At 41.0% G+C, this 15159-nt stretch overlaps 1 protein-coding gene across 1 annotated transcript; it reads left to right on the top strand.

The window, feature by feature from the left end:
• Nucleotides 1–1973: 1973 nt before the first annotated feature.
• LOC132270408 (uncharacterized) lies at nucleotides 1974–2546 on the top strand. The gene has a single exon (XM_059771589.1). The coding sequence runs from the start codon at nucleotides 1974–1976 to the stop codon at nucleotides 2544–2546; it is 573 nt and encodes a 190-aa protein (XP_059627572.1).
• The last annotated feature ends 12613 nt before the right edge of the window (nucleotides 2547–15159 follow it).

The raw sequence follows: 15159 nt of genomic DNA on the forward strand, positions 1-15159 counted from the left end.
ATCGTTGAAGATTGATCCGTGTTTGATCAACATCGCATTAATTCAGACCAATTCATGAGGACGAAGCTCGATCTCTGGGAGTTGAGTCCAGATCCGAGAGATTGCGCTCTACTCTGAAATTTTTTTGGTTCCTGTTACTTTGAAGGGAATGGTGTCAGATCTACGCAGCATCGGTTTGTTCGATTGCGGTTAGATTTAACAAGTTCAGAATTAGCAAAATTCAGATCTAGTGAACCGTGAGCATAATTCGGGGAATTTGAGTCCAGATCTGAAGCAATTCGCATTCATGAAGCTCAGATCTAATCAAGAACTTGAGATTAATGCTTTTACTCCATTCAAGAATAATGATAGGTGAAAGCTCCAATCCGATGGAGATTGTCCAGCAGACGAAACTTGAGGAATTGATCAGTATGATCGAAGCTCTCAGAAGAGAAAATGCAGAGTTGAAAGCTGGAATACAGCGTCAAGAAATTCTGGTGATTCTGCGTCCACTTTCGGCGGTTGAAGGAGGTATTCAATCTAATATTGCACATCAAGGTGAGCAGGAAGAGAATAATCAGTCGGTTCTCCACCGTGAGGGAGTGAGGCCAGATGATTCGCCGCCAAATGCTCGTCGAGTCAAGGATCATGAAGGATCGACTCACGTTGATCCATGGTGTGAACAAATCAAACGGAACGAAGCCACGACCTTCGATCCACGCCAGGAAAGGCTCAACCGAGATGAAGCAATAGAGTTTGGTCGCCATAGAGCTGCATCGCCTTGGCGAAAAAAGTTCATGGAGGAACGATCATTCGATCCATCTTATCGGCCTTCCATGGCTACGTTCGATTATTGAGGCTCAGAAAGAAGATCTATAGTTCATAGAGCTACCGCAGGGCTCCAGAGGGAAAATGAAGCCCTCCGATCAGCGGCTCGGACAGTTGACTCACCATTTACCGATGAAATTCTGAGTGCTCCGCATCTAAGGAAGTTTGCCATGCCAATTTTCATTCTACTTGACGGAACAACCGATTCGATCGATCATGTGTATCATATCCAGTTGAAAATGGCTTTGAATACGGAGAACGATTCCTTAATGTGTAAGTGTTTTCTTACAAGTCTAGCTGGACCAATGCTTAGTTGGTTCAAGAACTTGCCGAGAGGCTCAATTAATAGCTTCCGAAACTTGCGCGATCGGTTCCTAAGCTAGTACTATGGGAACAAGCGTCCGCCGAAGGATATTTCGAGCCTATTCATGATGAAGCAGCATAAAGACGAGCGTCTCCAAGCTTTTCTTACTAGGTTTAACCTTACTAATAGCATGGTGATTGAATGCCATCCTTCTACGGCGGTTCAGGCATTCAAGTTAGCCACGACTCGTGGCACTCCGTTCCACACGAGTCTGGTAGTAAACACGCCAATGACTATGGATGAACTCCATGAAAGAGCTGATGGTTTTGTACGCCTGGAGGAAGAAGAGGCAGCCAACACTCGGACAACATCTGTCATATCAACCGAAGAGAAATCTAAAGCAAAGATCAGGTAAAAGCAGGCTCAGCCGCAACGTCAGACTTCCTGGAAGGCAGAGAAGAAGCCTAGGGAGGAAGAGTTGATCACTCCGCTGAAGGTCACTCTGGCGAGGCTATATCAGGATAACAAAGATAAGTTTCATCCACCCCTGCCAATTCGGTAACCCCTCGAACAGAGGGATCAAACTAAGCATTGTGCTTTCCATTCTGACTTTGGCCACCAGACTAATGAATGCAGGAACTTGAGGAGGCAAGTGGAAATGTTGATAGCTAGAGGGGAACTCGCGAATTATATCCAAGGCTCAGTGGTAGAGCAGAATCGACCGGTGGCGCAAGTAAAGAGGAGTCAGAAGCTGAGCTCCCACAACTCACAGCCAGTTCGTATAATCAATGCAATTCATGGCCGGCCCGAACCCAGTGAGGAGTCAGATGAGCTACTCCGAACGCGCCTCCGGTAAGCACAAATGAAGAAGAGGGTCGGCAGTGTGAATGCCCTGCACCAGCAGAGCGCATCAACACAGATAAAGTTTGACAGGACGGATCTGCTACATGTTCCAATCCCTCATGAAGATCCGTTGGTGGTTAGTTTGACAGTGGCAGAATGCCTGGTGCGAAGAGTTCTGGTTGATCCCAGAAGCAGTGCGAATGTCATGTCGAGGGACACATTTGATCGGCTTGAGATCAAGCCGGAAAAGCTCAAGCCCACTGGGAATCCCTTGTTAGGATTTGATGGCAAGAGGGTGGAGCCCATCGGTATGGTAGAAGTGGAAGTACAAGCTGCAGAGAGAGTTCTTACAGAAAGTTTTGTCGTTGTTGAGATTCACCCCTCGTATAATCTCCTGAAGGGTAGAGGTTGGATTCACAGAGTCCAAGGTATACCCTTAACTCTGCACCAAGTCATGAGATGCCTCGGACCCAATGGAAACAAGGTGATTGATATTCATGGGGATCAGGTTGCAGCTAAGGAGTGTTATTCCGTCACAATAAAATGTGCTGGGAAAGGGAAGGCACCCATCCGTTCGGCGAGCTCAAGATAGCAATTACAAGAACCTCTACCCAAGCAAAATGGGGAGGAGGAGCCTGTGGACTTGACCGAAGAGCCCCTTCTTGATGTGCAGATGGATCGGTTTGAGCCAGAGCGAACCACCAGAGTGGGAATAAGACTTACCGAGGGGGAGAAACAGGAATTAATTGATTTCTTATCTCACAATGTCGATGTATTTGCATGGAGTCACCTAGACATGCCTGGAATTAGTCCTTCGGTATCCTGTCATTCATTGAACGTCAATCCTAATGTCAAACCTGTAAAACAGAAGCAACGAAGGTTTGCGCCAGAGCGTAACCAGATCAAAGCCGAGGAGGTTGATAGGCTACTTGATGCGGGATTCATAAGAGAAGTGCACTATCCCGATTGGTTGTCAAACGTTGTTGTTGTGCAGAAGAAGAATGGGAAGTGGCAAGTGTGCATTGACTTCACCAATTTAAACAAAGCCTGTCCGAAGGATAGCTTCCCGCTGCCAAAGATTGATCAAATGGTAGATGCCACCACAGGATACGAGCTTTTAACCTTCCTGGATGCTTACTCAGGTTATAATCAAATCCCCATGGACCCTGCAGACGAAGAGAAAACCTCTTTTGTTACTGAGCGAGGGACCTATTGCTACAAAGTTATGCCTTACGGACTGAAAAACGCCGGAGCAACTTATCAAAGGCTTATTAGCAAAATTTTCAAGGGTCAAATAGGGAAGACCGTGGAAGCCTATATTGATGACATGGTGGTGAAAAGTAAGAGCAGAGTTGACCATCTGAAACATCTTCAAGACGTGTTTGATGTGCTGAGAAGATATGGAATGAGGCTTAATCCAACCAAGTGTTCATTTGGCGTGAGTTCTGAACAATTCCTGGGACATGTAGTTCATCACAGAGGAATAGAAGCTAGCCCAGCTTAAGCAGAAGGTCTGACCAAAAATGCAGAACCAAAGACAATTAAAGAAGTACAAGCCCTCACGGGTCGAATAATTGTATTAAGCCGATTCATCTCTAAGTTGTCAGATCGCTGCAAGCCATTTTTTGACACAATACGGAGTCATGGAAGACAGGTCTGGGGGGATGAACAACGACAAGCACGGACTCATTTGAAGGAATATATGCAGAGTCCACCAGTCTTGTCAGCTCCGAATCTGGGAGAAAAGTTATTTTTGTATCTTGGGGTATCCAGTATTACGACGAGTGCTATTCTGATTCATTGTAAGGAAGGAGTGCAATACCCGGTGTTTTATGTTAGTAAAACAATGACCGAGGCTGAACCAAGATACTCGAAAGCCAAACGAGTGATACTTTCACTCATCAATGCAAAGAGAAAGTTGAGGCATTATTTCGAGTCCCATCCTATAGTCATTCTGACAACTTTTCTAATCAGAGTACTCATGCACAAGCCAGATCTCTCGGGGAGAATGACGAAATGGGCCATAGAGTTAAGCTCATTTGACATAACATACGAGCCCAGAACAGCTATCAAAGGACAAGCAGTAGCTGATTTTTTGCTGGAGTGTGATTCAGAAGATACGGAAGAAGACCTTAGACGTTGCTCATGGAAACTTGATGTAGATGGCTCCTCCAATCAGATGGGGGCAGGCATCGGGATCAAATTGCAAATGCCAGAGGGCACATCTTTGAGTCAAGCGCTCAAACTTGAGTTCCGAGCCACTAATAATGAAGCAGAATACGAGGTGTTGCTGAATGGATTAAAGTTAGCCGAAGAGCTGAAGGTCAGAAACCTAACTACTTTTAGTGACTTACAGTTGATTGTTCAGTAGGTAAATAATGAGTACGAAACCAAGGACAAAACGATGGAAGCATATCGTTCTGCCGTTCTGCATGAGGCCAAAGGCTGTGAGAAAATTAAATTCATCTAGTTACCGAGAGAATATAACGAAGATGCAGATCGTTTTGCAGTGCTTCGAGCTCTAGGGAGACATTGGCAAGGGTGATTCCAATCGAAATACTGAGCTAACCATCCATCTTCAAAGAACCTTCAGACTCCGACCCTTGGCAAGTGAATGTCATACCATATGAGTCGAGTTGGGTTGATCCAATCATCACTTATATTCGAGATGGTGTTTTGCCCGAACAAAGGGATGAAGCTAGGAAAATCAAAATGAGTGCTACAAAGTATGCCATAGTGCATAACCAGCTGTACAGAAGATCTTTTTTTGGGCCGTACTTGAAGTGTGTCACCCCTACAGAGGCTCGGCAGATATTGCGAGCTATTCATGAAGGTGTATGTGGAAATCATTCCGAGGGAAGATCTTTAGCTCACAAAGCAATGACACAGGGATACGTTTGGCCGAACATGTCAAGAGATGCAGAAGAGTTCTCTAGAAGGTGCGATAAATGTCAAAGGTACGGGCCATTGATCCACCAACCACCTGAGGAATTGCACGTAATGGCCACACCATGGCCTTTCACACAATGGGGGATGGACGTGGTTGGTCCTCTGCCAACTGCGAGAAGTCAGAACAAGTATGTGCTGCTGGCCACGGATTATTTTACTAAGTGGGTAGAAGCAGAACCATATCCGAGCGTGACTCAGACTCACGTGAGCCGTTTTATCTAGAGCCATATTATTTGCCGTTTTGGCGCTCTGAAGTCAATCGTCATAGATAATGGGACTAACCTCGATAGTAAGTAAATAAGAGAGTTGTTAGAGGAGTATGGAATTAATCAAAAGTTGGCAGCAGTAAGTCACCCCCAGGCCAATGGACAAGTAGAGATTACAAATAGAACAATTTTCGCCTGCATTAAGAAGAAGCTGGAGGACCAAAAAGGGAAGTGGTTAGACGAACTCCCGAACGTCCTGTGGGCTTACAGAACCACCCCAAGGCAGCCGATCGGGGAGAGTCCATTTGCAATGGCGTATGGTACCGAGGCAGTTATACCGGTTGAGTATTTGGTTCCAACTATCAGAAGCTTAACATGGAGTCAAAGTCAGAACGACAGTATGTTAAAGTTGAACTTTGATATGGTGGAGGAACCTCGACAGCAAGCAAGTAAGAGAGTTCTTGGAGGAGTATGGAATTAATCAAAAGTTGGCAGCAGTAAGTCACCCCAGGCCAATGGACAAACAGAGATTACAAATAGAACAATTTTCGCCTGCATCAAGAAGAAGCTGGAGGACCAAAAAGGGAAGTGGTTGGATAAACTCCCGAACGTCCTGTGGGCTTATAGAACCACCCTGAGGCGGCCGACCGGGGAGAGTCCATTTGCAATGGCGTATGGTACCGAGGCAGTTATACCGGTTGAACACTTGGTTCCAACTATCAGAAGCTTAACATGGAGTCAAAGTCAGAACGACAGTATATTAAGGTTGAACCTTGATATGGTGGAGGAAAATAGAGATACTGCAGCAATAAGGCTCGCATCTTACCAGCAGACCCTGGCGAATAGTCACAACAAAAGGGTTAAACATAGAAACTTTGTCCCTGGTGATCTGGTTTTGAAAAAGAAGGTGGGGATAGTCAAAAAGATGATGCCACCATGGGAAGGTCCATACAGAATTGCAGAAGACATAAGAAAGGGGGCATATACCCAAGAGACCATGGCCAGAATGCTGGTTAACAAGCCTTGGAATGCTACGTCTCTAAAGAGGTATTATCAATAAAAAGTTGAGTTTCAATTTTGAATTTTGTTCATTTTCAGTTGAAGACAGACGAATGTACAAGTTTCTGAGATTTCTAAAAGTAATATTCCTCTTCAAGAGATTGATTAAGTAAAAATAGCAAAGTAAGTGGCAGCTGACATTATCAGCCGAACGCCAAGCACTTGCTAAAAAATAGAAAGTCAAGTGGCAAGTGGTATTCTAGCCAAGCGCTAGGCACTTAAGCAAAGTAAGTGGCAGCTGGCACTATGAGCCGAACGCCAAACACTTGCTAAGAAATAAAAAGCCAAGTGGCAAGTGACATTCCAGCCAAGCGCCAGACACTTAAGCAAAGTAAGTGACAGCTGGCACTATGAGTCGAACGCCAAACACTTGCTAAGAAATAAAAAGCCAAGTGGCAAGTGACATTCTAGCCGAGCGCCAGGCACTTATGCAAAGTAAGTGGCAACTGGCACTATGAACCGAATGTCAAACACTTGCTAAGAAATAAAAGGCCAAGTGGCAAGTGGCATTATAGTCGAGCGCTAGGCACTTAAGCAAAGTAAGTGGCAGCTGGCACTATGAGCCGAACGCCAAACACTTGCTATAGATAAATGTGAAGCTGGTTGTTACCACCCATGCACAAATAAAGTCAATGTTTTTGTCATCTCATTCATGATATGTTTTGAGGTTACGAAAGATAAAATATACAGATGACATAACTACAAAGAAGCAGGAAATTAAAGTATCAGAAGAGTCCTAGCTAGCTGCCTCTGTTCTGTCAGCCTCTTGATTGCGTTGACTCATCTCTTTACTTTCATTGGTCGTCCCATCTTTATGAGGAGGGGAGTCGAGATGAATAACTTAGTCGTTCTGTTGAGGCCCAACCTCAGTAGTGATTGAGGAAGGGACCATAGTGGACAGAGGAAGAACATCCAGAGGCTGAACGACAGAGGGAGCTGAAGTAACCCTGGAGAAAGCAATCTCCTGACACTCATCAAAAATGCATTCAGCAGGAGTGGAGTCTGGGTCAACATAGACTCTTGGAGGATCAATTTCTAGATCCTTATCAACTTCGTCCACTGTGGAACTGGTCTGGCTTGTGGCAGAAACACGGTTGGAGAAACCCTCTCGGTACCCCTGAGCATACCTGAGAGCCCCAACCCTTGAAAACCGAGCATAAAGAGCCAGCATGCCACCATTCAACTTGCTGATGGTATTGAGCAGAGCATCATGCTCATCCAGGGCTCTCTTCTCAAAGGCCATCCGAGCGGACTGCTCATCAACCAGAAGGCGCTAGAGTTCTGCTTTTTCATCCTTGAGCGAATCGCGCTCGGTTTGCCAAACGCTCTTCTCAAGTTGAAGGGAATCCTTTTCATCCTAAAGGGAGTCAATTTCCTTTTTCAGAGCGTCTCTCTCTTTTTCAACTTTGCAAAGCTAGACTAACAGTTCGGTGTTTTTGGTGGCAAGGATATTATTTTCTTTATGGGCCACCTCGAGGCTGTCAGAAAACTTTACGAACCTTGGCGTTCCCCATTTCCACTTGCATCTGCATGGCCATCATACCGAACAAGGTCTGCAGAGATATGCATGAACACTTGTTAAACCGATCGCATGGTCAGAAGAGGTCAAGCATAAAGATTATGTGAAGATTTGCAGACTGAGAGATAAAAATTACCTCCATGGCAGATAAGGGAAAGCGGCTGAACACCTCCTTCTGAGATAGACCTTTGGCTGCATCAATGTCCTTGGGCGTCCACATGTTCCTGTAATATGCCGTAGCGGTCTGACCATCCTTGAACATGGTCTCGTTCAGCTTCACGAATGACCTATCCGTTCAGACGAATCGAGGAGTCCATGGTGCTGTTGCAGAAGCAAAAGCAGAAGCTGAAGCAGAGGCAACAGCTGTAACAGGCCCAGAAGGGGTAGGAGAACTGACTGGGCGATGCAAGAGTGTGCTCGCCTAGAGATTCGGATCCTCCTTGTAAGAGATACATCATAAGGTTGGCTACATCGTCGGGATGAGGCCTTTTGCCTCACTCTTTATCCTGAGCACCCGCAATAAAAGCAGAAGTAGTGTTGACCTGAGGAGATGAGTTCAGATTGGTAAGAGGAATGCTAACGACAGGATCAACAGCCACTACGTTCGGAGTGGTGTAGGAAATAGTGGCAGAAGAAGAGGCCGAGGCAGGAGAAGAGGTTACTGTAGCAGCAACAATAGTGACTCAGGGAAGGTTTTTCCTCCTACCGAAGGAAGGAATCTGGAGTTGGCTCATTGTGTTGCCGAGGGCTGAAATTGCGAAAAGGTTGTCTGAGGTAAGGAGGTCTGAGCAAGAAGGAATGTCGTTCAAAACGTACTTCTTCAAGTAATTATCCCTATCCTTGCAAACACTGTAGCTCAAGTCATCACAAGGAATGCCTAAGGAACGGCACAAGAAAGTACAAAAGCGAGGAACACAAATTTCGCAGGGACAATCGTTCTTATGTGTTTTGAATTTCTTATATGAAGAGACAGAACACTCACCAAAGGCGCTCGGGATTGGATAATCCTCTGTAGTTAGAGAAGACTAGGCCCCCCTAACCCCTATTATGTTGTTTCTCCAACCCTTTTCAGACTTAATTGTGCCCTTACATATGGACATCTTTTCAATCGGGTAAAGGTGGTAGAATGGTTCCTTAAGTCGGATCTTACTAACCTTGTAACAGAGAAGAAGATCTATGATATAAAGATCTAGACCTCTATCACGAGTCAGTAGTAGCAGAACGGATAGGTTCCTAAACAATTTGGATTTACCTGCAGAGAGGAGATCCCTAGTCTGTTTAAAACATAGTTAAAGAAAGGATACAAAGGGAACCTAATGATATTCAACTGAAGATGGGTAAACAAGACTTCACCGGGAAGAAGGCCAGCACCAATCCTTATATTCACATCTTTAGGGCAGTTTCTAATTTCTATATCGTCAGGGAGACGAAGTTTCATACAAAGGACATCTAGATCGATTGTCATGATCAAAGTGAATAAGAATTTTGGAAAATTAAAGCGAAACTAACCTCAACGATTGGAGATTGTAAGGAGCACTGCAAGGTCACTAGAAAGGAAGCTTTCGCAGAGGTTCGCCGGAGGAGATTTGATTTGATTTGAAAAAGGCAAGCGAAGATTTGGCTAACAGCGATGCAAGATAGAGATAGTAAAAAGGATTGAGGGAACGTCTCTGATACCTATAAAGACAGAGTGGGCCCGAAGGCCGAAGCATCAGGAAAATGAGGAGTTTCTTTGGAATCTCGAAGCATCGGTTTTAGATCTGACTATCCGTTTTCCCAATAGATCTTTTTGAACCGTCAACGTCATGATTGGCCGTCGATAATAATTATCCCCTTATTTATTAGGGGGTAATTATGGGGGCAGTTGAGGATATCAAAGATGGACTGGACTAGACCCGACCCGCGGGTAGAGCATCAGGTTGAGTAGTAGGTCTGAGCCCAAACAAAAAGGGTAGTATAATGAGCCCAACACCCACGAAAGAAGGATCGGACCGAACAGTTGAACTCAACCCATAATGCAACACTGAAAGTTAGGCCCAACGTCTGAGATTTACATAATGAGGTCAGGCCCAAAAGGAAGAAAGCCCAAGAATAAGAGCCCTATGTAAAAAGTTAGTTAGAGCATTTGTAATGGTCTATAAATAGACAATATGAGTAGAGAGAAATGAGATTTTTTAGTTTTCATTCTGTTGAAGTGTAAGAATTCTAGAGAGAGAAAGGTGATTGAATTTCTTGCATCTTTAGGTAATTATCTAGGAATATTTAGGTACAACCGAGCACACCGTTAGAAAGACAGCAAAAAAATAGTTAAGTTCAAAAAAAAGTTTACTCGATTTAGAGCCCGGACGAGGGAGAAAGGTCAAAACAAAAAGAGGGTCATGACAGCTACAGTGTTGCAGACCCACTACTGCTACAACTGAAAGTAAAAACGGGCATCTAAACGGACTTTTTTGGAAAAACTCAAAGAAACCCCCCCCCCCCCTAAAATCAAGTTTTCTACCCGATAACGTGAATGGAAACAAAAAAAATCCATTGCAAAATGCCCAGAATGCCCCCAAGAAAATCAAGTCAAGAGGGTACAAATCATTCCTAGCTACTGCCCAAGGAAAGGAAATGGGGTTTCGGGAGGTTTTTAAATTGTCTAAATTGAAAATGCAATCTTAAAATACACCCACATGACCCTCGAAAGTTTTAGATCAGTCATCACACTTTCAAAAATAAGTCGATGAATAGTACCATGTACACTTGTATTAAAAATCAATAAAAATCTGGCAGCAAGGATTTTTCGGAAATAAAATGGGTTTTTAAGGGCTAAGATGACGTTTTCTGGAAAAACACAAAGAAGAACCCCCCTGGGTGAAATTGAGTTTTCTACTCGGCAGCGTGAGCAAAAATGAAAAAACACACATTTTGAAATACCCAAAATGCCCCTGGAACAGAATAGGGTAAAAACTAAAAAAAAATGCAACCTCAAGTTTTTGTTTCATTAAGAAGGGTGTTGTTTGCCAAAGTGAGCATGCAAGTGTATGTAATATGATAAAGTAGACGTACTACAATGGCCTACGGCCTCATGGCATGTTGTATGTGAAATATGACCCTTTGATGCATGAAATCTCCTAACTTCCATAAGCAAAAATGAAGTTAAAAATTTGCATACATAACACATAAGTGTCTTTAGCCCTTGGTCTCTTATATACAAGTCAAATACATTGCATAGAGTGTACTTATGTACACATTGCATAAATCAAATCAATTATACACATTTTGACAAATAAGGCTACAAGTGGCATTTTAAGCCAACCTTTACAAGAATTAAAACCTTCTAGTCTACAATCATCTAAGCAATGATGAACATCACGAACCAAGTCTTCGTACCTGAACAAAACCTCCAGTAACTTCGGAGTGAGTAAACAAGTTTACTCGTAGGGAATGAGCATGCATTGACTCGATTTCTTATAGATTTTTACATTTATATGAAGCAATTCAAAAGGGTCATGTCACCTAACGTCTATGTCAAAGGTGAGACTCAGGGAGCATCTTAAGCTACCTTAAATCAATTCTAGCATAAAATACATCCTTTATGCAATTTAAACCACATAGAAGCATGCTATACGAAGCAACACAATATAGATTCTCAAAGTCATCAACTTGAAATCTAAAATACAAAAATAACAAAAGTGGGTCATGCCACCTAGCGTCTATATTCCAAATGAATCTATAGGATCATTCCTAAACTACATTTGAACATTATAGCATAGATGTACTTAACAACATCAAAATTCGCAATGATTCATTAAAATCATAAAACATAAATGTACTTAACAACATTAAAAGCATATTATGATTCATTCAAAATCATAATGCATAGATGTACTTAACAATATCAAAATCGCCAATAACCAAAAGCACAAGTCACAATTAAACATGATTGTCAACTTAGAATTGAATGCGAAATCAAATAGTGGAAGACTTGGACATTAAATCTCAGATAAAGCCGAGACCTATGGTTATTCTGAGCATTAACCCGCTGGGAAGACCACCCTAGTGCGCACTATCTCAATTGGGGATAACTCATACCTCCCGCACTAGAGCCAAACTATAGCCATATTACTTGTAACAATGTCCCAAGACTGCAAAATAAACCAAATAAGTTCACAACTTATACATAATTTATATGATGCAAGAAATCACCTTCCATGCATAAGTAGGTCGAAACCACACAATCCATGCCTTGGAGTTTCAATTCTAAAATGGCATATATAATGTCAAGTCTTTACTATGATACAATGTACAATACATACCATCTACTTAACAATTTAAGTCATGCCTCCGTGGTAAACTTTAAACACCAATTTTATGACATTGTAACAAGAAGTTTACAAGGCTAAAAATATCGATAATTCACAAGAATCTCATATTACTACTACATAGTAACAAGTTAATAATTTAACTTCCAATGATGTACAAAAAGCATTCATATTCATAATACTTTGAAATCACAAGAATTTAGTAATCTACTAAATTAAATAACTTTTCTACGCAAGTTATATCTACTCAAATACATGATTAAATCAAGGGGACCATTTAATAGATTTTTAATTAATTCATTTGATTAAAATCTCTAGATTTCAAAACAATTCCAAATAGCCTCAATTTAATATATGTTAAAGAACATAACATGGCCATCAATAATATCAAGTTGAAAATCCAATTAAGTGAATGAAACACTTAAAATAAAATTAATTAAACTAATTAATCAATTTTCCTCTAGATTTCAAAAGTTATTCAAATGATCCCAAATTAATATATAACAAGGATTACATTATCATCATGGCATATATTAAGTCTAAAATGGAATACAAGTACGGTACCATTAAGTAAAATTTAAATCAAATTAAATTAATGTATAGAACTTGAACAAAGCATGCATACAAGTTGTAAAAGCATCAATAGCATGCAAGATAACAAAAATGTAAACTATAATACCCCCTACCTCAATAGAGAATTGAATCTCTATAATCCCGAGCAACCAAGCTCAAAAATGGAAAACAAAACAAGGGTTTTGAAGAGGATAATGAAAGGAAACTTTTGTCTCCCAAGGTTAATGGTTTAAGGTGAATGGAAGGAAGCCAAAATGAAGAAATAAACTATTAACCAAGCTTTCCTCCAATGGTGGCTAGGTTAGGATTTGAAGAACAAGTGTAACGAAAAAGATGAAATGAAAATGGTGAGTGGAGGATCTAGTATTCCTTCACTCACTATGTGCTCTTACACTACCTCTCACACACACACTAATGCAAGACTTATTTTGGTACCTACACTTGTCGCAAATCCAAGGCTCCTTCCTAGGCTTAATCCTAAGCCTACACTTGTCAACCATCTAAGCCAACAAGTGCACTAATCCTAGGCCAACAAGTGGGTGAATCTCGACCCTCCAAATGTCACAAGATTATGCTTCCAAGTCTCTCCATCCAAATGCCAACAAGTGGCTCCATGAGAGTGTGACACTTGTCATACTTTCAAAAAATTGCAGAATGGTCCTTTTTCAAAATATCTTTCAAATAAAATTGCAAGATGATCCCCAAGACGAAAAATAATTATTTTACATAATTACACTAAAACCCCGAAATCAAGAATAATTACAATAAAGTATGCATCAATGCCCTTTTACGAAAAAGTAAGCAACTAGAATGTATTTTCTACAAAAATAAAAATACAATTATTATGGAAATCAAATATCATGGATGCATGCAAAGCCGGAATCAAATCCGAGCATGAAAAATGAGGCTATGCAAGGAAAGACGATAAACGGGAAAAAGACAAAATAGGAAAAAAGACGAAAAATAAATAGTGACGAAAAATGAAAAATGTGGAAATGACTCGGTCCTTAAAGGAAGTGTCAATCCCAAGAAAAAAGTCTTGGAAACCCTTCCAGAGCACTCAAGATGACACTAAGTGACAAGAAACCAAACTCAGAAAGAAAACATCAACGGAAAAAATATATTCGTGAAAATCTGAGAAAAGGGAAGGGAAGGAAAATGACCGGGTCATTACAAAAACTTAAATATGCTAACACTTGCATGTGAACAAAAATACATTTAAATGAATTCCAAAACTACAAATCACCCAAGGCAAATGCAGATCCCCAAATCTTGAATCCTGTATCTGAAAAATGACCCCGATAACTTTGGGGTGAGTAACATAAAGCTACTCATAGGAGATGAGCATGTATAGACCTAGTATTTTACAAAATTATCATCTTAAGGTAAAAGAAGTCAAAGGGGGCTCATGTCACCTAACGTTTGTGCCAAAATGAGACTCAGGGAGCATCCTAAGCTACCATAGAGTATTTCTAGCATAAACCACATCATACATACAATTTAAACAATATAGGAGCACATAGTGTAACACAATAAGACATAGGTATCCAAAGTTATCAACTTTTAACCTAGAATGCGATAACTACTGAAACGGTTCATGCCACCTAGAATCTAAGTCAAGATGTTTACATAGGATTATTTCTAAGTCGTATCAACATAAAGCAACATGAATCAAGATATCTATGAAATTGAACAAGGTTGGGACATTCCATACAGCATGACAAGATTTAAATCTTCAAGAAATACTACTTGAAATTTAAAGAGGGAAATCAAGGGCAAAACATGATGTCTATGTAATTTAAACAATGTTGGAACAATTCATATAACTCGAAAAGTTTCTTAAATCTTCAAGGGATGCAACACTTGAAATTTAAGGAGTGAAATCGAAGATAAAGCATAATATCTATGCAATGAAACTAGGTTGGAACATTCCACATAATACGACAAGTTTTAAATCTTCAAGGAATAACAACTTGAAATTTAAAGAGTAAAATCAACCAATGTGGATACTCGGATATCGCCCGGATTAAAACCGTACTCTTGGGATCACTTTAAGGCTACTAACCCATGGGTACCTTCCCCTAATGCGCACTATAATGTAGGGAGCTCTCTATCTCCCGTACTAGAACCAAGTCCTAGCCATGTCAATTCTTGATTGATATCCCAAGTTCCAAAATCAACAAGTTGTGCAACCAAAAGTGTATCAAGATACAAGTAATGTATTAAACCACATTCCATGCACAACCAAGATTTTGGAAACACACAAGGCATACCCTAAAATCTCAACTATAATGGCATGCGAAATGTCAAGAAATCATAGTGTGCATCTATATAGACTACAACCAAGATATATAACACATGAAATCCATTGATGTAAGTATACCACAAATATAAGATTAATGATTTAATTATTTATTAAACAACACATGAGTAATTAAACCATTCCAAGACAATTGTGCAAGTTCATTAAGTACATTAATGAAGTCAAGTTACAAGAAGTCTAGATACATGATAAAAAGTTAAAAGCCCCATGAAATACAAGTTACAACCATATGAATTAAGTTCCATATAAAGAAAAATAATTAAATATAA

The sequence above is a fragment of the Cornus florida genome, unplaced genomic scaffold, assembly GCF_030987335.1.
Source record: "Cornus florida cultivar Cherokee Brave unplaced genomic scaffold, ASM3098733v1 CherokeeBrave_3.0.0_Hap2_Chr08, whole genome shotgun sequence".
NCBI classification, from domain to species: domain Eukaryota; kingdom Viridiplantae; phylum Streptophyta; class Magnoliopsida; order Cornales; family Cornaceae; genus Cornus; species Cornus florida.

Excerpts from the sequence above, each read along its gene's own strand:
- LOC132270408 (XM_059771589.1), top strand. The coding sequence starts at position 1,974 with ATGAAGAAGAGGGTCGGCAGTGTGAATGCCCTGCACCAGCAGAGCGCA.